General features: G+C 36.7%; 1 protein-coding gene across 2 annotated transcripts in view; it reads right to left on the bottom strand.

The window, feature by feature from the left end:
• Positions 1-3,335: 3,335 nt before the first annotated feature.
• LOC125058628 (AT-rich interactive domain-containing protein 5B-like) overlaps positions 3,336-15,346 on the bottom strand; it is a 55,858-nt gene continuing 43,847 nt past the window's right edge. For both annotated transcript variants that reach the window (XM_047662736.1, XM_047662738.1), the window contains exons 5-13: positions 13,831-14,006; positions 12,973-13,155; positions 10,843-10,996; positions 9,373-9,499; positions 8,345-8,757; positions 7,088-7,224; positions 5,896-5,977; positions 5,206-5,342; positions 3,336-4,602 (exon numbers count right to left, since the gene is read on the bottom strand). In XM_047662736.1, coding sequence (XP_047518692.1) covers positions 3,511-4,602; positions 5,206-5,342; positions 5,896-5,977; positions 7,088-7,224; positions 8,345-8,757; positions 9,373-9,499; positions 10,843-10,996; positions 12,973-13,155; positions 13,831-14,006 — 2,501 coding nt within the window. In that variant the 3' untranslated portion in view covers positions 3,336-3,510. The remainder of the gene's footprint in view (positions 4,603-5,205; positions 5,343-5,895; positions 5,978-7,087; positions 7,225-8,344; positions 8,758-9,372; positions 9,500-10,842; positions 10,997-12,972; positions 13,156-13,830; positions 14,007-15,346) is intronic.

Raw genomic sequence — 15,346 nt, 5'->3', positions numbered from 1 at the left:
TTTGGTGTTTTTATTTTTTGAACAGTTCTTGGAGTTCCTTCATCTTGATGGCGTCCTAACTAAATAGATTTATTAAATACTGTTATTAGAATTTTCAAATGGCTTATTATTTTCATATTATAAACTTTAAAAATACCTATGTTTATTTAAAGAAACAAAAAATACGAGGAGAATAATACAATTCATGAACATAATAAAGAAAAGTTTATTTATAATAAATACTAGTGATATAGCATTCTTATTTATTGTAAAATGAAAAACCAGGCGGCAGCTATTTTTGTAGTTTTTACTTAAAATACAGATTCCTAAACAAGGTCTGTAATTCATTTTTCTATATTTTAATACACGTAATAATCGTTGAAGAAGTCGCAAGAGAATGGTAAAAATAAGATATTATTACGATAATGTTTTATTATTTTTGTTACACTACATACGTACTTAATTAATTGAATATTATTAAATATTGTTTGTGCAATTGTGTTAAGTACACTGAAATCTTCAACGAATCAAAGTCGTTGATCTATAGCAAATTATAAACTTGACATCTTCGAAGTCGGTGGAAGGGAATTGTATTTTTTCTTATCTCCGTCGATTTTTTTTATAATTTCTCCATAATAATACTTCCTAAACTCAAAAGTAAAACTTTTTAAGATCCGAAATAGTGAGTAGCTAGTTTTCATTAAAATATTAAATTTTATACGTTCTAACTATTATTTGGATATGTTCGATACAAAATAGTGGAACAAACAGTATATTTTTTAGAATTTATTATTCTGACATAGTTTGAAGGCGAAACGGTCAAATTTTCTTTTTGACTGAACGAAGTGACTGTTACCGCTGAGGTCATGTGGAAACTGGCTGGTTCAGTTGTAGGTTGTTAATAGGCTCGTAATAAAGCTCATTGTAGGTAAGGCACTTGAGGAAGCTACAGTAGCTGCAGTAAAACCTCAAACTGTCGCTGTTTAAAAAATTATTGAGACAAGTACCGGTGACCCCAGAGCTGGTGCTATCCTCGGTCAAAGAATAAGTATTGTTATACAGCGGGCATCTACTTTTCTGCAGTGTCATCTCGATAAAAGAGTTTCCAATATACGAAACCACCACTTTAAGAGTAATTGAGAATCGTTAAAAATTTATACCGTTTGCGTTAAATTTATTTAAGATATTCAGGTTGATTGCTCCAACTATTTATCTAAATTTTGTGTACCCTTTAGATATCCCAGGCATCCCATCACACATCATCATCATCATCATATTATTTGTTCTTTTAGAAGAACGCGTTTTGGCTAAAACTCACCGTTATTCAGATTGAGATTTGAGCATTCTGTTCTACGAACTAGGTTTGGATATCCATAGTGGCTCCCCTCACTCATTGAAATCGATTTTCCTGTAGTTTTTTTCATTTAGTTTTAGTTATAATTATTTTTATTTTGTGGTTGCTTGTTTAATTTTTTTCCTTGATAGCTTGCTTATGTTCTTGTATAATTTGTGATGTCATATTTACTTGTATTATTTTATGCACACACGTTGTTTTAGAACTTAAGAATAATTATATATTTTTTTTATTTCTTCATGTATGTTGTTTGCCTACAAGTCCTTGTCTCATTAAATATGGTATTTTATTTTTCTAATACCGATGTATCAGTTTGCCGAGCGTTGGCAAGCTTCATCAATTCATCTTCATCAATAAAGAAATATATAGATTTCAATCTTATACATTGAATTGGAAGTGGGTTTGATTGGAAAGCAGTAAAAATAAAATATGTTTATTATGTAATATAAGATACAGGTAACACTTATTCCACGTCATTAAATTTGAAAAGGTAGACATCCCTACTCATGGGCAAAGAATAGGGCACAGTGTAGTGACAATAATAATGTGAATTTAGCTGTGACTGACTCAAGCAATTTAATTTTTAAAGAAATATTTTTTATATTAGATATTTTACTATTTTCTTTGACATGGTCTCGTACGAATGGCCAAAACATTAGCCAGTTTATTAAATGTAACAAACGCTACGGGTGAATAATTTTCAGTTAAAAGGCACCATACCGGACCTAATAAATAGGCTTAAAAGGCGACAAATACTAAGTCTTGATAGACACGGTTGAAAGAGAGGAGCAGTCTCGATGGAGATTTAGCTCTGAACGTCTAACAGCTCTCAACACATCTGCTCATAGTCTAGCTGACTGATTGCAAGATAAAGACTTATATATAAAAAAAAGGCTGGGTTGTTAATTGAACGGCTAATTAAGGTAGTTGGCTGCGACATTTCGGGAAGATTTTTTGGCAATTATAAGTGTATAATATATATATATTATTTATTGTGCAGAGAATCCGAAATAAAAAACTTAAAAATTTTGATAACTTTATTTTTGTACAGCGAATGACTGACGCATGTCATCGACGGTGCATTGACAGCTGTCAGCGCAATACCATTGCGAATTAAAAAATTACCCTAGGAACAATATTATACTAACCTAACTAAACCAATCACTTTTACATCCAACAAATAACGATTTCCCATTATTCGTAAGTTGAAAATAGGAACTGGCTAAAATTCAACTAAATCGCCCCAAAAGGAATTGCCGTAACTAAAACAAAGCTGAAACTGGCATTTTACGACAAATTTCCCGTTATTAGGAAAACATACCATTATTTACACAATTTATTTACAATTGGAATACTAAAGCGTTATAACACCGCATTGGAAATAAAGAGATCGGAACACACATGACAATTATCACAATAATAATTTGCGTTATGAAATAATTCTGTAATCTTTGGTCTGACAAATCAATTTTGTATGAAAAAAAATTCAAATTATTTTTACACATATTTGAAACATGTATTGATGGTTTATCAAATCCTCTCTAGTCCGGTAAAAGGCCGGCAACGCACTTGCGTGCTTTCTGGCTATGTGAGTGTTTCACTTATTAAGTGAACCTCCTGCCCGTTTGCCTTGTTACATAAAAAAAACTTAACACAAATCGTGTAAGATGTTGTGCGCGCCTATTTACGCGCGTAATAATATATCAATAGGAATGGATTCAGAATTTCCTTGTTAAGAAAAACTAGGCATGGACAGTGTCGGAGAGTTTTTTTTTATTAGATAACTTTACTTATTAAATGATTTTCACATAATTGGGGCCATTCAAGTATTACATAAAGAGATTTACTGCAATGTAACCAAAGCAAAAATAATAGTACATAAACGTATTAAATTTTGTAGCAATCCTCGAAAATGCATTTCATTTTCAAGCATAGACAATATGTGGGTAATGTGTGAAAAATTTAATAATTACTGATGACGTAATCACCAAATAAGAAAATTTAATCCCCTCCCCCTCTCTCCCCCTATAGTGCTTACGTAATACTTGAACGGCCCAAAAAACAATATTTCGCATTTGTGTGTTTAAACTTTGTCAAACCTATTTAAAAACTGCAAATAGCTGCCATTTTGGAAATATATTTTCATAACGCAAATTCGCTTAACGACTAGATTAACACTAATTTTTCGTTGTCGGCGTTCCTATATTCAATAAACCCGAATATCCCCTGAACTGATTCGCCATAAAGTCTCTATAGAGAGCCAATTGACGCTGGTCCATTTGTCCCAGACTGCTATAAAACGCGTTCATATACATGGGGTCCATAAAAGGGGTCAGGGGCACATTCTTCTGCATATCCATCATTTGGGTCAAATTCTGCCCCTTAAATACGTTAGCTAAATTGTTCTGAACACTGTTTTGGGACTCCTTGGAGCCCGTAGAACTCGTTGGTGAGACATCGTCGCGGGAAATTTGATAATTCGGTACTACTATTGGGGGTTTTTTGACGCCCGATGGGGACGGGGGCGGGAATGGTTTCGTGTAGTCTTTGGGGGGCGTCGGCGTCTTTGTCGAGATGAATTTGCCGTTCGAAGACCGCTTTTGCGGGGGTCGTTTTGGCGGCGTTGGCGTTTTGGGGTTAACTAGAGTTATTTCTAAATTGGAGCCGACAACGGCTTTTCCATCCACCAGAGTGTAGTTTTTGGATAGGTTTTGTGGAGTTGGTGTTCTTGAGGGCGATTGTGGGGGTACTCTGACAATTTCCACAGCTGGTTTCTGCGGTGGGGGAGACAGAGATTTGCACGTAAGATCCAGAATATCTTGGGGGGTAGGTCCGGTAACTTGTATGCTTCTTTGGGGTTTGATGGGGGTGCCTTGTAGGACGTGTGGGGGCGGCATGAACGGGTCCTTTGGGTTGCCGTAGACTGTTTTTTCGGGGCCCGACGTCCCGAACGCACTAGTCGCTTGGATGACTCTGGGTGGTACAGCGCCATTGTTGTAAGTCGGAGGTATGATATTGTACATTTGGAACAGCTGCGCTTGCGTCATAATTTGGTGTTGTACCGCAGGATTTAGTATAACGGGGGTAGGATTAATGAGGGGCGCTATGGGGGTCGCTAACACTTGAGGCCAAATGGGTGCAGGGGGTATAGCCGTCACTTCTAACCCCCTCTCTTTGAGAATATCTAGTTTTTTCTTCTTAACACCTTGCGGGCTTTCGGGGTATTCATCAAGGTCTATTATTTCTGGTGTTTTTGGTATGTATGGGACCTGTGGAAGAAATTAGAAAATTTGTTAAATCCCGACTATTATTTTAGCCCTAGTCAGAGCCATTTGGTGACCTGCTAGTTCCTGAGTGAGACTAGGTATGTAGACACGCCCAAATAAATGATTTAAAGGGTATATATATCGTAGTAATATTTGATTAACATCTCGTGATACACATACATACAGGAATATACAGGTACATACATACATACATACTGGTATTGTACAACTATAGCTAGTCAGCAAATTACATTAAAAAAACTTGGCTATTAAATAGTTTACTACTTGATTTGAGAACTGAGAAGTTCAGAAGTGTTTTGTTTATAATTATGAATCGAAACATAAATTAATTTAATATAGGTAATTCTTTTAATATAAAATGTTGTTTCATGAGATAAAGTTTTAAAGCACCGCTTATATAGATTTAAATAATTAATTCAATTATTAATTAATTAAATAAATAATAATTGCACTCCTTTAATAACCCTTGTGACGTCATCTAAGAATATTAATATTCTTAGATTCTAATATTTGGAATATTCCGGGAAAAACCTAAAATGTATTGAATACGTGGTAAGCTTGCTGGATATTTGGAGATATATTTACCTCAACGATTTCGTCATCACTATGCGATGTAGTTTTGAGGGGCACTTGTCTGGGAGGGGCAGGGGGGTGATGGATCCCGAAGTTGGTCAAGGGCGCTGGTGGAGGCGGTGAAGTTTCCGTCACTGATGATTGGGGGGCTGAAATTACAAATAGTTTTAAATTAAATAAATTTATTCAACCAAACCTCTGTCAAATTCGCCAACTACTTTGTCAGCTGTCACTTGTCAACTAAAAAATAGTTGCGCTCCCTCAAACGTCCTCTTGCCGTAACCTGTGTGTTTTCAAAAGTCTAAATCATTTATTCATGTAGGCAACTCACAAACGTCAAAAAGGAAATACATACTAAATCCTAATTTTCTATTTACTGCCAGTTCTCAAGGACGTAGAACGGAAGAGAAGAACTGGCAATAAACTCTCCAATCTTTTTAATCGCCAAGTTTTTTGTTTTACGCAACGTTTGTAAGGTGCTGCAACCATTAGACCATGTTCCACATGCCATCTTAAGTAATAATAATAAAATAAATTAAAAAAAACAAAGGTTTGTCCTCTATCAGCTTTGACTTTAATTAAAGTAGCTGGTTAGCTCACACAGTCGACGAATCAACATTTTAGAATCTCTAGAGTACTGTCAAATATCACAGCTTAAAGAATTATGTCCGAGTTCTAGAGAGTTAAATCGTGCAAACTTACGGGTACTGGACGGCAGTTGCGGTCTCGTGGGCTTAACTCGAACTGCGCGAAGGGAGCTTCGCCCCACCGGTCGTGATTTTTGCTGAAATTCACAAATAAATTTATGATAAATCTACATACAGTAAATATTTGGAAAAAGACTGTCAGTTTTCAAAAGGACCTTTGGGAACCTGTGAAGTGGTATAATGAGTTGATAACTAAACTGGAAAAAGGACAGACAGACAAGTTCAAGTATTACTACGTACGCACTATAGGGTGGAGGGGGTCTTTGATTTTCTTGTTTGGCGATTTAACGTCAACAGTAATTATTTACTTTTTGATGTGAAAACTTCTTTAGCGGCGTTGTACACTTTTTTGGAATGGGTAAAAAATGTTAAACTCGCGTCAGGACACGTGACCTGATCGAAAATTCGTAAGACTGATGGAGAGTAGACAGCTGGCGCGGCGTATTTAATGTAATATAAATTGTCATGTTTGTGTACGATAGCGCAACAAATAAATATTGTATTCTACCACATAAATGATAGTACTTTTATACTGATAATTAAAGCACGAAGATGTGCAGCGTTTTTGTTGAAGAAAAGGGAGAGAGCAATTGAGAGTGAGAAGGGCGAATTACTTTATAGAAATTCTAGTTTTAAAATTAAAATTTCGTTAAGAGAATTTATGAAATATTAGTATTTTAAATTTTATGCAAAATAATTTACTGAAATCTCAAATGACGAATTGTAAATTAAAATGCCACGTGTTTTTATTAACGAATAAATAAATTTATAATTTGTATTATTTTTCGACACTTTTTATATTTTAATGAAAATTAAATTCATTAAATTCCTAACATGTCTTTCTTTTTCTCTCCCTCTAAGTCTCGGAAATCTAAAGTTTTGGATTTGTATAAATATGAACGAGACTTAAAAATTAGTTTGCCATAGAAGTTTAACTTCTGACATGTGTACTTTATACGCACGCACTTTTTTTATACCTAGGGGATATCTGTGAGAACATGGTTATTTGCGATACCAAGGGCCAGAATCTGTTGCACAGATTCCACAAAGTTCACGGTAACGATATTGTGCATCTTGACGATGTATTTAATATCATATATTTTATTTCGACATTATTAGATTAGTACTTTAAAGGAATATTTTTGTGAATAAATAAATCAATTTAATTACAAAAAAAATGTAATTACCTGATCTATTCCCAGCGCGGGCATGTGTCCGTTCACAGCGTACTTCTCACTCAGTGACGATAGGCTAGTTAGCGCATTGCTGGCAACACTGCTTTGCGCGTCCGACAGCTCTTTTAATATTGTAGTGTCAGTGTTGCCTGAAAGAATATTAGATTTAAATATTCTAATGATTTTTGAAGTTATACTTTTTATGGCGCGTTATGAAAAATTTATGAGAGTGAAATTTTACGATGCGCGCGCACCGTGACACAAAATTAACAGAATGAAGTTGCCCACGGAAGATGCTACGGCATTGTACATAATTTAAAAACAACATTCGAATAATAATAGAATTTATGTTACACTTAATATAAGAGAATAATATTAAATATTTATTTATTTAATTTTTCAAATGTAAACTGAACTTTATTGACTATAATGACTCCTTTTCCAGTCTTTGATTATTTCATTGTTATTAATTATTTGCATGCAATCAAAAACTATTTTTAATAATGCCAAAGTATAACTTCTTACGCGCGTACATAAGTACACGCACCCTTTTTTTTATTATTTGCTCGAGTAGAGTCTGGCTAATGAGAGCAGATAATTGAATTATTTGAAACTTTCGGATGGCAACACACAATGTCATTGAATTTCTTAGGTTAGTATGATTTATTTATTTACTTCATGCAATTACTCATTTTTATTTCTATTATATATTTTTTCCGAATAGTTAACAGGTATTATAGCCTAAACTTTGTTTTATTAATTTTTTGGATTCTGATTTTGATTATTCCGAATAAAGTTGTGTTTTATAATAAATATAGTTTTAGTTTTCCATGCAATGCTAGTCATTTTAAGTATCAATAGTGAAAGACTAAATACGTATAGTATTTAATTTCATAGAAATACAGTTACTATAAATGTTAAAAATAATAAAATAAAATCAAGTATAGTAAGTTTAATCCACAAAATATGCCATACTAAAATTTTTTGAATTTGCCGCGCTTTTTTTTTCATTATCTTCTTAAATTAGCCTGACTCTAGTAGTTATTTCTTTAAAGACAAAAATATTTTAAAAAGTTTGACCCGCTATTTATAACCGACTTAAAAACAGGAGGAATTATTATACATTTCGTGATATGTTTTGTTTTCACTATTATTTATACTCAGTAACTTCATTTCCACCACGAATTTCTGGTGGATTTTATCCTTATTTTTTTCTGATATCAGTATTTATTCGGTTCAATTTAAATTATTAAAACAAATTAAACTCACCCAAATGCAACTTCTGCGTCAATTCATTCAGAAAACCCTTTTCATCCTTCTCAATCAATTTCTCTACGGGCTTCAATGAAATCTTCACCTTCTCCTTCTCTTCTCTCTCTTCCGTCTCCTTCTGCTTGGATATAGCTTCTAGAAACTCCCTGTTCAGCTCTTCAGCCGGTTTCGAAGTCACATTAATTTCGTCTTTTAATATTTCACCAGTTTCATTGTCTAGAATAATTTTGTCTTTGGGCGACGGCGTGCGCAGTCGTTTGTCTGCTTTGTCTATGGGTTTGTCTATGTCACGTAGAGGCGACTCTGTGACGTCTATTGTGTCTATGGTTTTATCGTCTATTTTTCCGTTGATTTTCGGCAGGAGCCGGGAGTTTTGGCGGCGTTGGTGCTTTTCCAAAGGCAAGAGGTATCTGAAATTTATTCATCATATATTATATGTGTTTGAATCTTCAAGGTCCTTGGTGAAATCAGAACAGGCAAGAGAGGGCTCGGTAGACCAAGGCTGCGTTGGTGGGTTGGAATACGCAATAATAATAAGCGTCACGAAGATGTGCAGCGTTTTTGTCGAAGAAAAGGGAGAGAGCGATTGCGAGAGAGTGAGAAAGGGAGAACGTAGCATGAAGCAAATAGCCATGGAGCGAAAGTAGGGAGCAAGCACGTGAGAATGATCGAGAGAGAGTGAGATAGAGCAAACGTCGTATCACGTACAGTGCCATGGAGCGAGAGGTGGGAGATAGCTATAGTGAGAAAGATTGAGAGAGAGTTTAAAACTTTTAACCTAGTTAGTTTTAGATTGTATAAATTAGATTAGATTTGTATAAATATGAACAAGACTTAAAAATTAGTTTGCCAAAAAAGTTTCACTTCTGACATGTGTACTTTGTACGCACGCACTTTTTACAGAACGGGGCAAACGGGCAGGAGGCTCATCTGATATTAAGTGATACCACCGCCCATGGACTCTTACATTGTCAGAATGCTCGCAAGTGCGTTGCCGGCCTTTTAAGGAATTGATACGCTCTTACCTTTCATATAATTTCTTTGCCCTCGGCGCCATTTTTCCTTCATATATCAAACACCATATCCTCCCTCGACACACTGTCTCATAGCCACCGTAAGACTTCACGCGTGAATACAATTTTCGTAGTGATACTGTAAAAAGAAGTAATATTATATTTGGGATAACTACGGCTGGAATCACATCCCCTATTTTACACGCTTTATATTAGCTTCACCTGTATGTATGCAATAGCTTCACCTGTATGTATGTAACCGACTCCTTCGGACTCGATTTTGACCCACTTTTAACGGACAGATTTAATTCAAACTTTGCGCACCTGTCAAAGATCGATGACAATGCAATAATCCGAAAAAAAAATGGGTTGCTCTATAGACGAAAAATATGGCACAGAGCGCCCAACGCTTTTTCACAATAAAACCAGTTTTTTTGTTCATTACCATTTTCAGACTAAATTAGGAATTATTTTTCACATTTTAGTTTGATGTGCTTTAAAAGCTTGTGTTCTAGTTTTTTAAACTATTATTTATTACATATAAATTACGGCCCCGTAGAATGCGAGAGCTAACCTTTCTAACGTGGCCTTCTAGGGAACTATCCGAGGCAGTTTTAGTCCAGACCAGAGATAGAGAAATAGCAGAGATTCTGGGCTGGAGATCAGCTCGATGCACACGCTTCTACTTCCTCTTGAATAAAAGGAATCAGGGGACCAATCATCACCTACGCTAGCGTAGTCTTCCCGCATTGTGCCCCCTCTCATATTCACCATCTGCAGGTGCTATGTGAGAAACGTCGACCTCCACGACCTGGAGCTCACTACCATAGGCACAATGGATGGCGTCCACTGTGACAAGGCTAATCATCATTCCAACCAGTAGGTGTGTAAGAGCATCAAATATTACCCGACAATAAATAATAGTTTAGAAAAACTAAAAGCGTGTTTTTTCATCAAACTAAAAAGTGAAAAATAATTCCTAATTTAGGCTGAAAATGGTAATGAACAATAAATACTGGTATTATTGTGAAAAAGCGTGTGTTGCTCGATAGACGAAAAATATGGCACAGAGTGTTCTAGTTTTTTTAAACTATTATTTATTTTTTATTTTTTAGTTATATTTTTTTTTCGGATTATTGCATTGTCATCGATCTTTGACAGGTGCGCAAAGTTTGAATTAAACTAAAAAGTGGGTCAAAATCGAGTCCGAAGGAGTCGGTTACATACATACAAACATACATACAAGTGAAGCTAATATAAAGCGTGTAAAAAAGACCCGTAAGAGGCCCCGACACGTCTTAAAGGATCCGGGCAATCCAATCACAAAAAAACCCCTTTAGCAGGGTAGGAGTCCCCTCCGTCAAAAGTCCACCTTTACTTCGCACTTCGCTCACACCAGTAAGCTTCCGTCCTGCCCTTCAGGCTATTGACCATCCCGTCTCCATCCATCAGTCTCATTATAATCGACAAATGAACACTTACTATAATTATGCTTGGTGTGTACAATCTTTACGTCTTCCTTATAAAACTCCCTAAGTTCTAGAAGGAACGCTTCATCCTTCTCTTTCTCCCTTCCTCCTTCATCATCTTCACTCGGCTTGTCTGCGCCAATTCGAAGAGACACCCGCCGTTGTATCTGAAAGTATACTATGAATTAAAAAGAGTGACAGGTTTCTTGCCAGTTCTTCTACGTTCTTTAATTGGGAACAAAGCGATTGAATTTGACAGAGATCCAGAAGCTTTTCTGGATCTGCTGTTCTCTCAATATCCGTAGCGACGCAATCTTGGAAACAAAGAGTCATTATTGGGACAGGCAATTCTTTTTCTTCAAACGGGCAGGATGTTTAAATTGGTACGCTCTTTTCTTGAAGGACCCTAAGTAGAATTGGTTCGTAAATACTTCAGTGGGCAGCTGGTTCCATATAGTGGTGTCGCTGCAAGAACTGCTTTAAGAAACAATTTAGAGGTAAGGAGGTACCTTGCAAATACACTATTTTTAAGGTCCTTAGGAGTATATAACACGGAAATATTAGAAAGACTGGGGGTGAAGAGGCAGGTCTGAGGCCGAAAAGATAGGCAGCAACGTGTCAAAAACCTTCAAGACACTTTATTTGTTACCTTATATATAACATATAACTTGAATTTAATTGAATTGATTAGCCTTTATTGCTGACACCCATACAATGTAATAACAATTATTTAAGTTACATAAAAAAAACACTTAATTCTAACACATAAATAAAATAAAACTTAATCTAATGCATCATATGACCCGCTTTTGGTGATCAGCGTGTCCTGTGACACGTAGGCCTCTTCCAGCTGTTTCCATTCTTTTCTGTTATTAGCTCTTCTTGTCCAAGTTGTGCCTCCTATTATCTTAATATCGTCTGCCCATCTCTTGGTCGGTCTTCCTCTTTTCCTTTTTCCATCACGTGGTTGCCATTCTGTAATTATTTTTGTCCATTTCAACCTGCTATCTCTCGTCATGTGCCCAGTCCAGCGCCATTTCAACTGCCTTATTTTCTTTATAATGTCTTCTACTTTGGTCGTTGATCTGATCTCTTCTGCTCTTTTTCGATGTCTCAGTGTTACACCCACCATGCTTCTTTCCATTCCTCTTTGGCATGTTCTCAACTTTAGAAGATGTTTCTGAGATAAAGCCCAAATCTCGCAGCCGTATGTAACACATGGTAGGATACATAGATTGAACACCTTTTTCTTAGCTACTATTGGGAAGTCTTTACTTTTAAGTACTTCCTTGAGTGACCAAAATCTCTTCCAGGCGCTAGACACTCTTCTTTCTATCTCAAGATCCATACAACATATAACTTAGGTATATAATAATTTAGTTGCCCACTGAATTCACAAGGATTGTATTCATAATTTGTTATATAAAAAGGTTTATTATTTGTTTTGTTTTAAGTTAAAATTGTATATATAAGTTTTCTATTGTATAAGAGCAGTATTGGCCGAGTGGTTTCAGCGTGCAACTGTCATCTAAGGTCGTACGTTCGATCCTAGGCTGTGCACCAATGGACTTTATATGTGCCCATTTACTCGTATGAAGGAAAACATCGTGAGGAAACCAACTTGCTTAGACCTAAAAAGTCGACCGTGTATCAGGCACAGGCGGCTGATCACCGACTTGCCTATTAGATCATGAAACATCATCTGAGGCCCAGACCTAATAAGGTTGTAGCGCCAAAAGCTGCCGAAAGGTACAGCACGGGGACCAAACTTTTTCCATTAGTTTTAATGATCTTTTTATCAATATATTATTATTACTATGTAGATTAAGAAAATTGTTAATACTATATATTTGTGTGTTGTAAATATAAGTCTTTCTTCTAACTTTGATTTTGTTACTACTAACGAAGAATTTCCATTGCACAGGCGCTAATTAAAGATTTAAGTTGGCCGGTAGAACCGGTGACCCCAGAGCTGGTGCTTTCCTCAACGAATAAGTATCGCAATACTTACAATATTCATTTTTAATTATTATATTATAACTATGTAGGTAAAGAATATTATAAATACTCTGTATATTTTAGATATATCCATTTTCTAGCTTCGAAGACCATTCTCGTTGACCTTTATGACGATGACACTTACCCTAGGATCAGATGGAGACACAGCATCACTATCACTTGACCGCGAGTCACGGTCACTGTCAGGGTCGTGGTCACGGTCGCGTGCCCGCGCTCGCCGCCGCCCACGCGGCCGTCCCTTCATCTTTGGCGCTAGATGGTTACACACGAACTCATGACCTTCCAGTTCTGGGTATTCGAAGGTATCCTGGAAGAGATTGTATCCAGATGGAACAAAGGTCAGCATGACAGGACAGCATTATCAGCTCTGCCAACCCTGGGTGCCGGTGAAGGGCAAGGCAAATTAATATGGATTTTTAGTGGGATCTTCAATGTACCTGTTTATTCTATGTTTAATTATTATAGTACTCCACATGGCGACATTGATTTTAGTATAGACACTCGAAATAATCCAAAAAACCAAAATCGTCTTTTAGGGTTTTTGAAGTGAAACTTCTTTAGGCGCATAAGGGAACGTCACGAAGATGTGCAGCGTTTTTGTCGAAGAAAAGGGAGAGAGCGAGTAAGTCTCGGAAATCTAAAGTTTTAGATTTGTATAAATATGAACAAGACTTAAAAATTAGTTTGCCAAAGAAGTTTCACTTCTGACATGTGTACTTTGTATGCACACACTTTTTTTTTAATAACAGATGGGCAGGAGGCTCACCTGATGTTAAGTGATGCCCCATGGACACTCAATGTCAGAGGGCTCGCAAGTGCGTTGTCGGCTTTTAAGAATTGGTACGCTTCTAAGGACCCTAAGCCGAATTGGTTCATGTATGTCTTCAGACATATATCAATACGTGTGTAAGGATGTTCATCATCATAGTGTTCCTCAATCTGCCTCTATTATTCTAGATCCTGTCAGTACTTGAAAACTCACCTTACAGTACAATATCCTAGTGTTATTTGTGGGTGCCGCATACCCTCCCAAAGCGGCCACCAAGGAGTCTCTCAACCAGTCAGCTTGGATACCCTCTAAACGGGCAAGAATCGCTCTGTATCTGCAGTAACGCGGGTATGAGAACACCACCACTCCGAGGCTATCTGCATCCAACGCTGAAAGTCATTTGAAATTAACACCAGTTAACATTTGCTGGCAGAAATAACGAAATGGACTGGACCTACTGGAAAGAGATGTATAGGACGACAAAGGAAAAGGGAGACAGATGACATTGTAGAACTAGCCGGGGGAAACTGGATGAATGTTGCTCAAGACAAAGAGAAATGGAAAAATATGGAGGAGGATTTTACCCTAAAAGGGGCATAATAATAACATTTGCTGGTTCAGTGATCTGTCGAAGGTAGATTTTTGGGTTCAAGTTTTGGGGCCCTTCAAGTATTACGTAATCAGAATTACTGCAATTTATCCCCCCTTTCTCTTGTCAGCAAAAGTAAGCAAAGCTCTCAAAAACATAAATAAACGTATTAATTTTTTGTAGGAATCCTCGAAAATGCATTTCGTTTTCAAGCATAGACAATGTAAAATGTGTAAAAAAGTAAATAATTACTGTTGACGTAATCACCAAATAAGGAAATCAAAGACCCCCCCTATAGTGCGTACGTATACGTGCTTTCCTCATGATGTTTTCCTTCATACGATCGCCCTCATGAAAACAATAAATGAATAAAAAATGTTTATTATGGAACATAAGATACAGGTATTACTTATTCCACGTCATATATGAATCTGTAGGCATCCCTACTCATCGGCAAAGAAGACAGAGGGTGTAGGCCAAGAGAAAAAGCCGGCGTAAAAACTCTCATGTTCCATTGCTTATTACAATTTGACCCTATGCGACTTTTTAGTCTAGTAATAATAATAAAAATGTCTAGTAATAATAATAAAATAAACACCTATCAAAGGTTGTAGCGCAACTGGCTACAACCTTTGATAGGTGTGGGCCTCAGATTTCTGTAACTGTTTCATGATTTGTCAATCTAATAAAACTCATCAGCCTCCTGTGCCTGACACACGCTGTCGACTTTGGGTCTAAGGCAAGCCGGTTTTCTCACGATGTTGTCCTTCACTATTCGAGCGAATGTTTTTTTTATCTAATAGGAGGCAAATGGGCAGGAGGCTCATCTTATGTTGAGTGATATCGCCGCCCATGGCCACTTATATTGCCAGAAGGCTCGCAAGTGCGTTGCGGCCTTTCAAGAATTGGTACGCTCTTGAAGGACCCTAAGTCGATTTGATTCGGAAATACTTCATTGGACAGCAGGTTCTACAAAGCGGTGGTTCGCGGTAAAAACTGTCTTAAAAAACGCTCAGTTGTGGTAGGGACGTCGAGGTGATACAGATGGTATTTAGTATTCTGCCTTGACGTCCGATAATGAAATGCGCACATAGAAAGAAAGTCCATTGGTGCACAGCCGGGGATCGAACCTACGATCTC

Source organism: Pieris napi, chromosome 18 (assembly GCF_905475465.1).
Source record: "Pieris napi chromosome 18, ilPieNapi1.2, whole genome shotgun sequence".
Taxonomy (NCBI): Eukaryota; Metazoa; Arthropoda; class Insecta; order Lepidoptera; family Pieridae; genus Pieris; species Pieris napi.
This window is presented reverse-complemented; position numbering and strand designations above follow the sequence as displayed.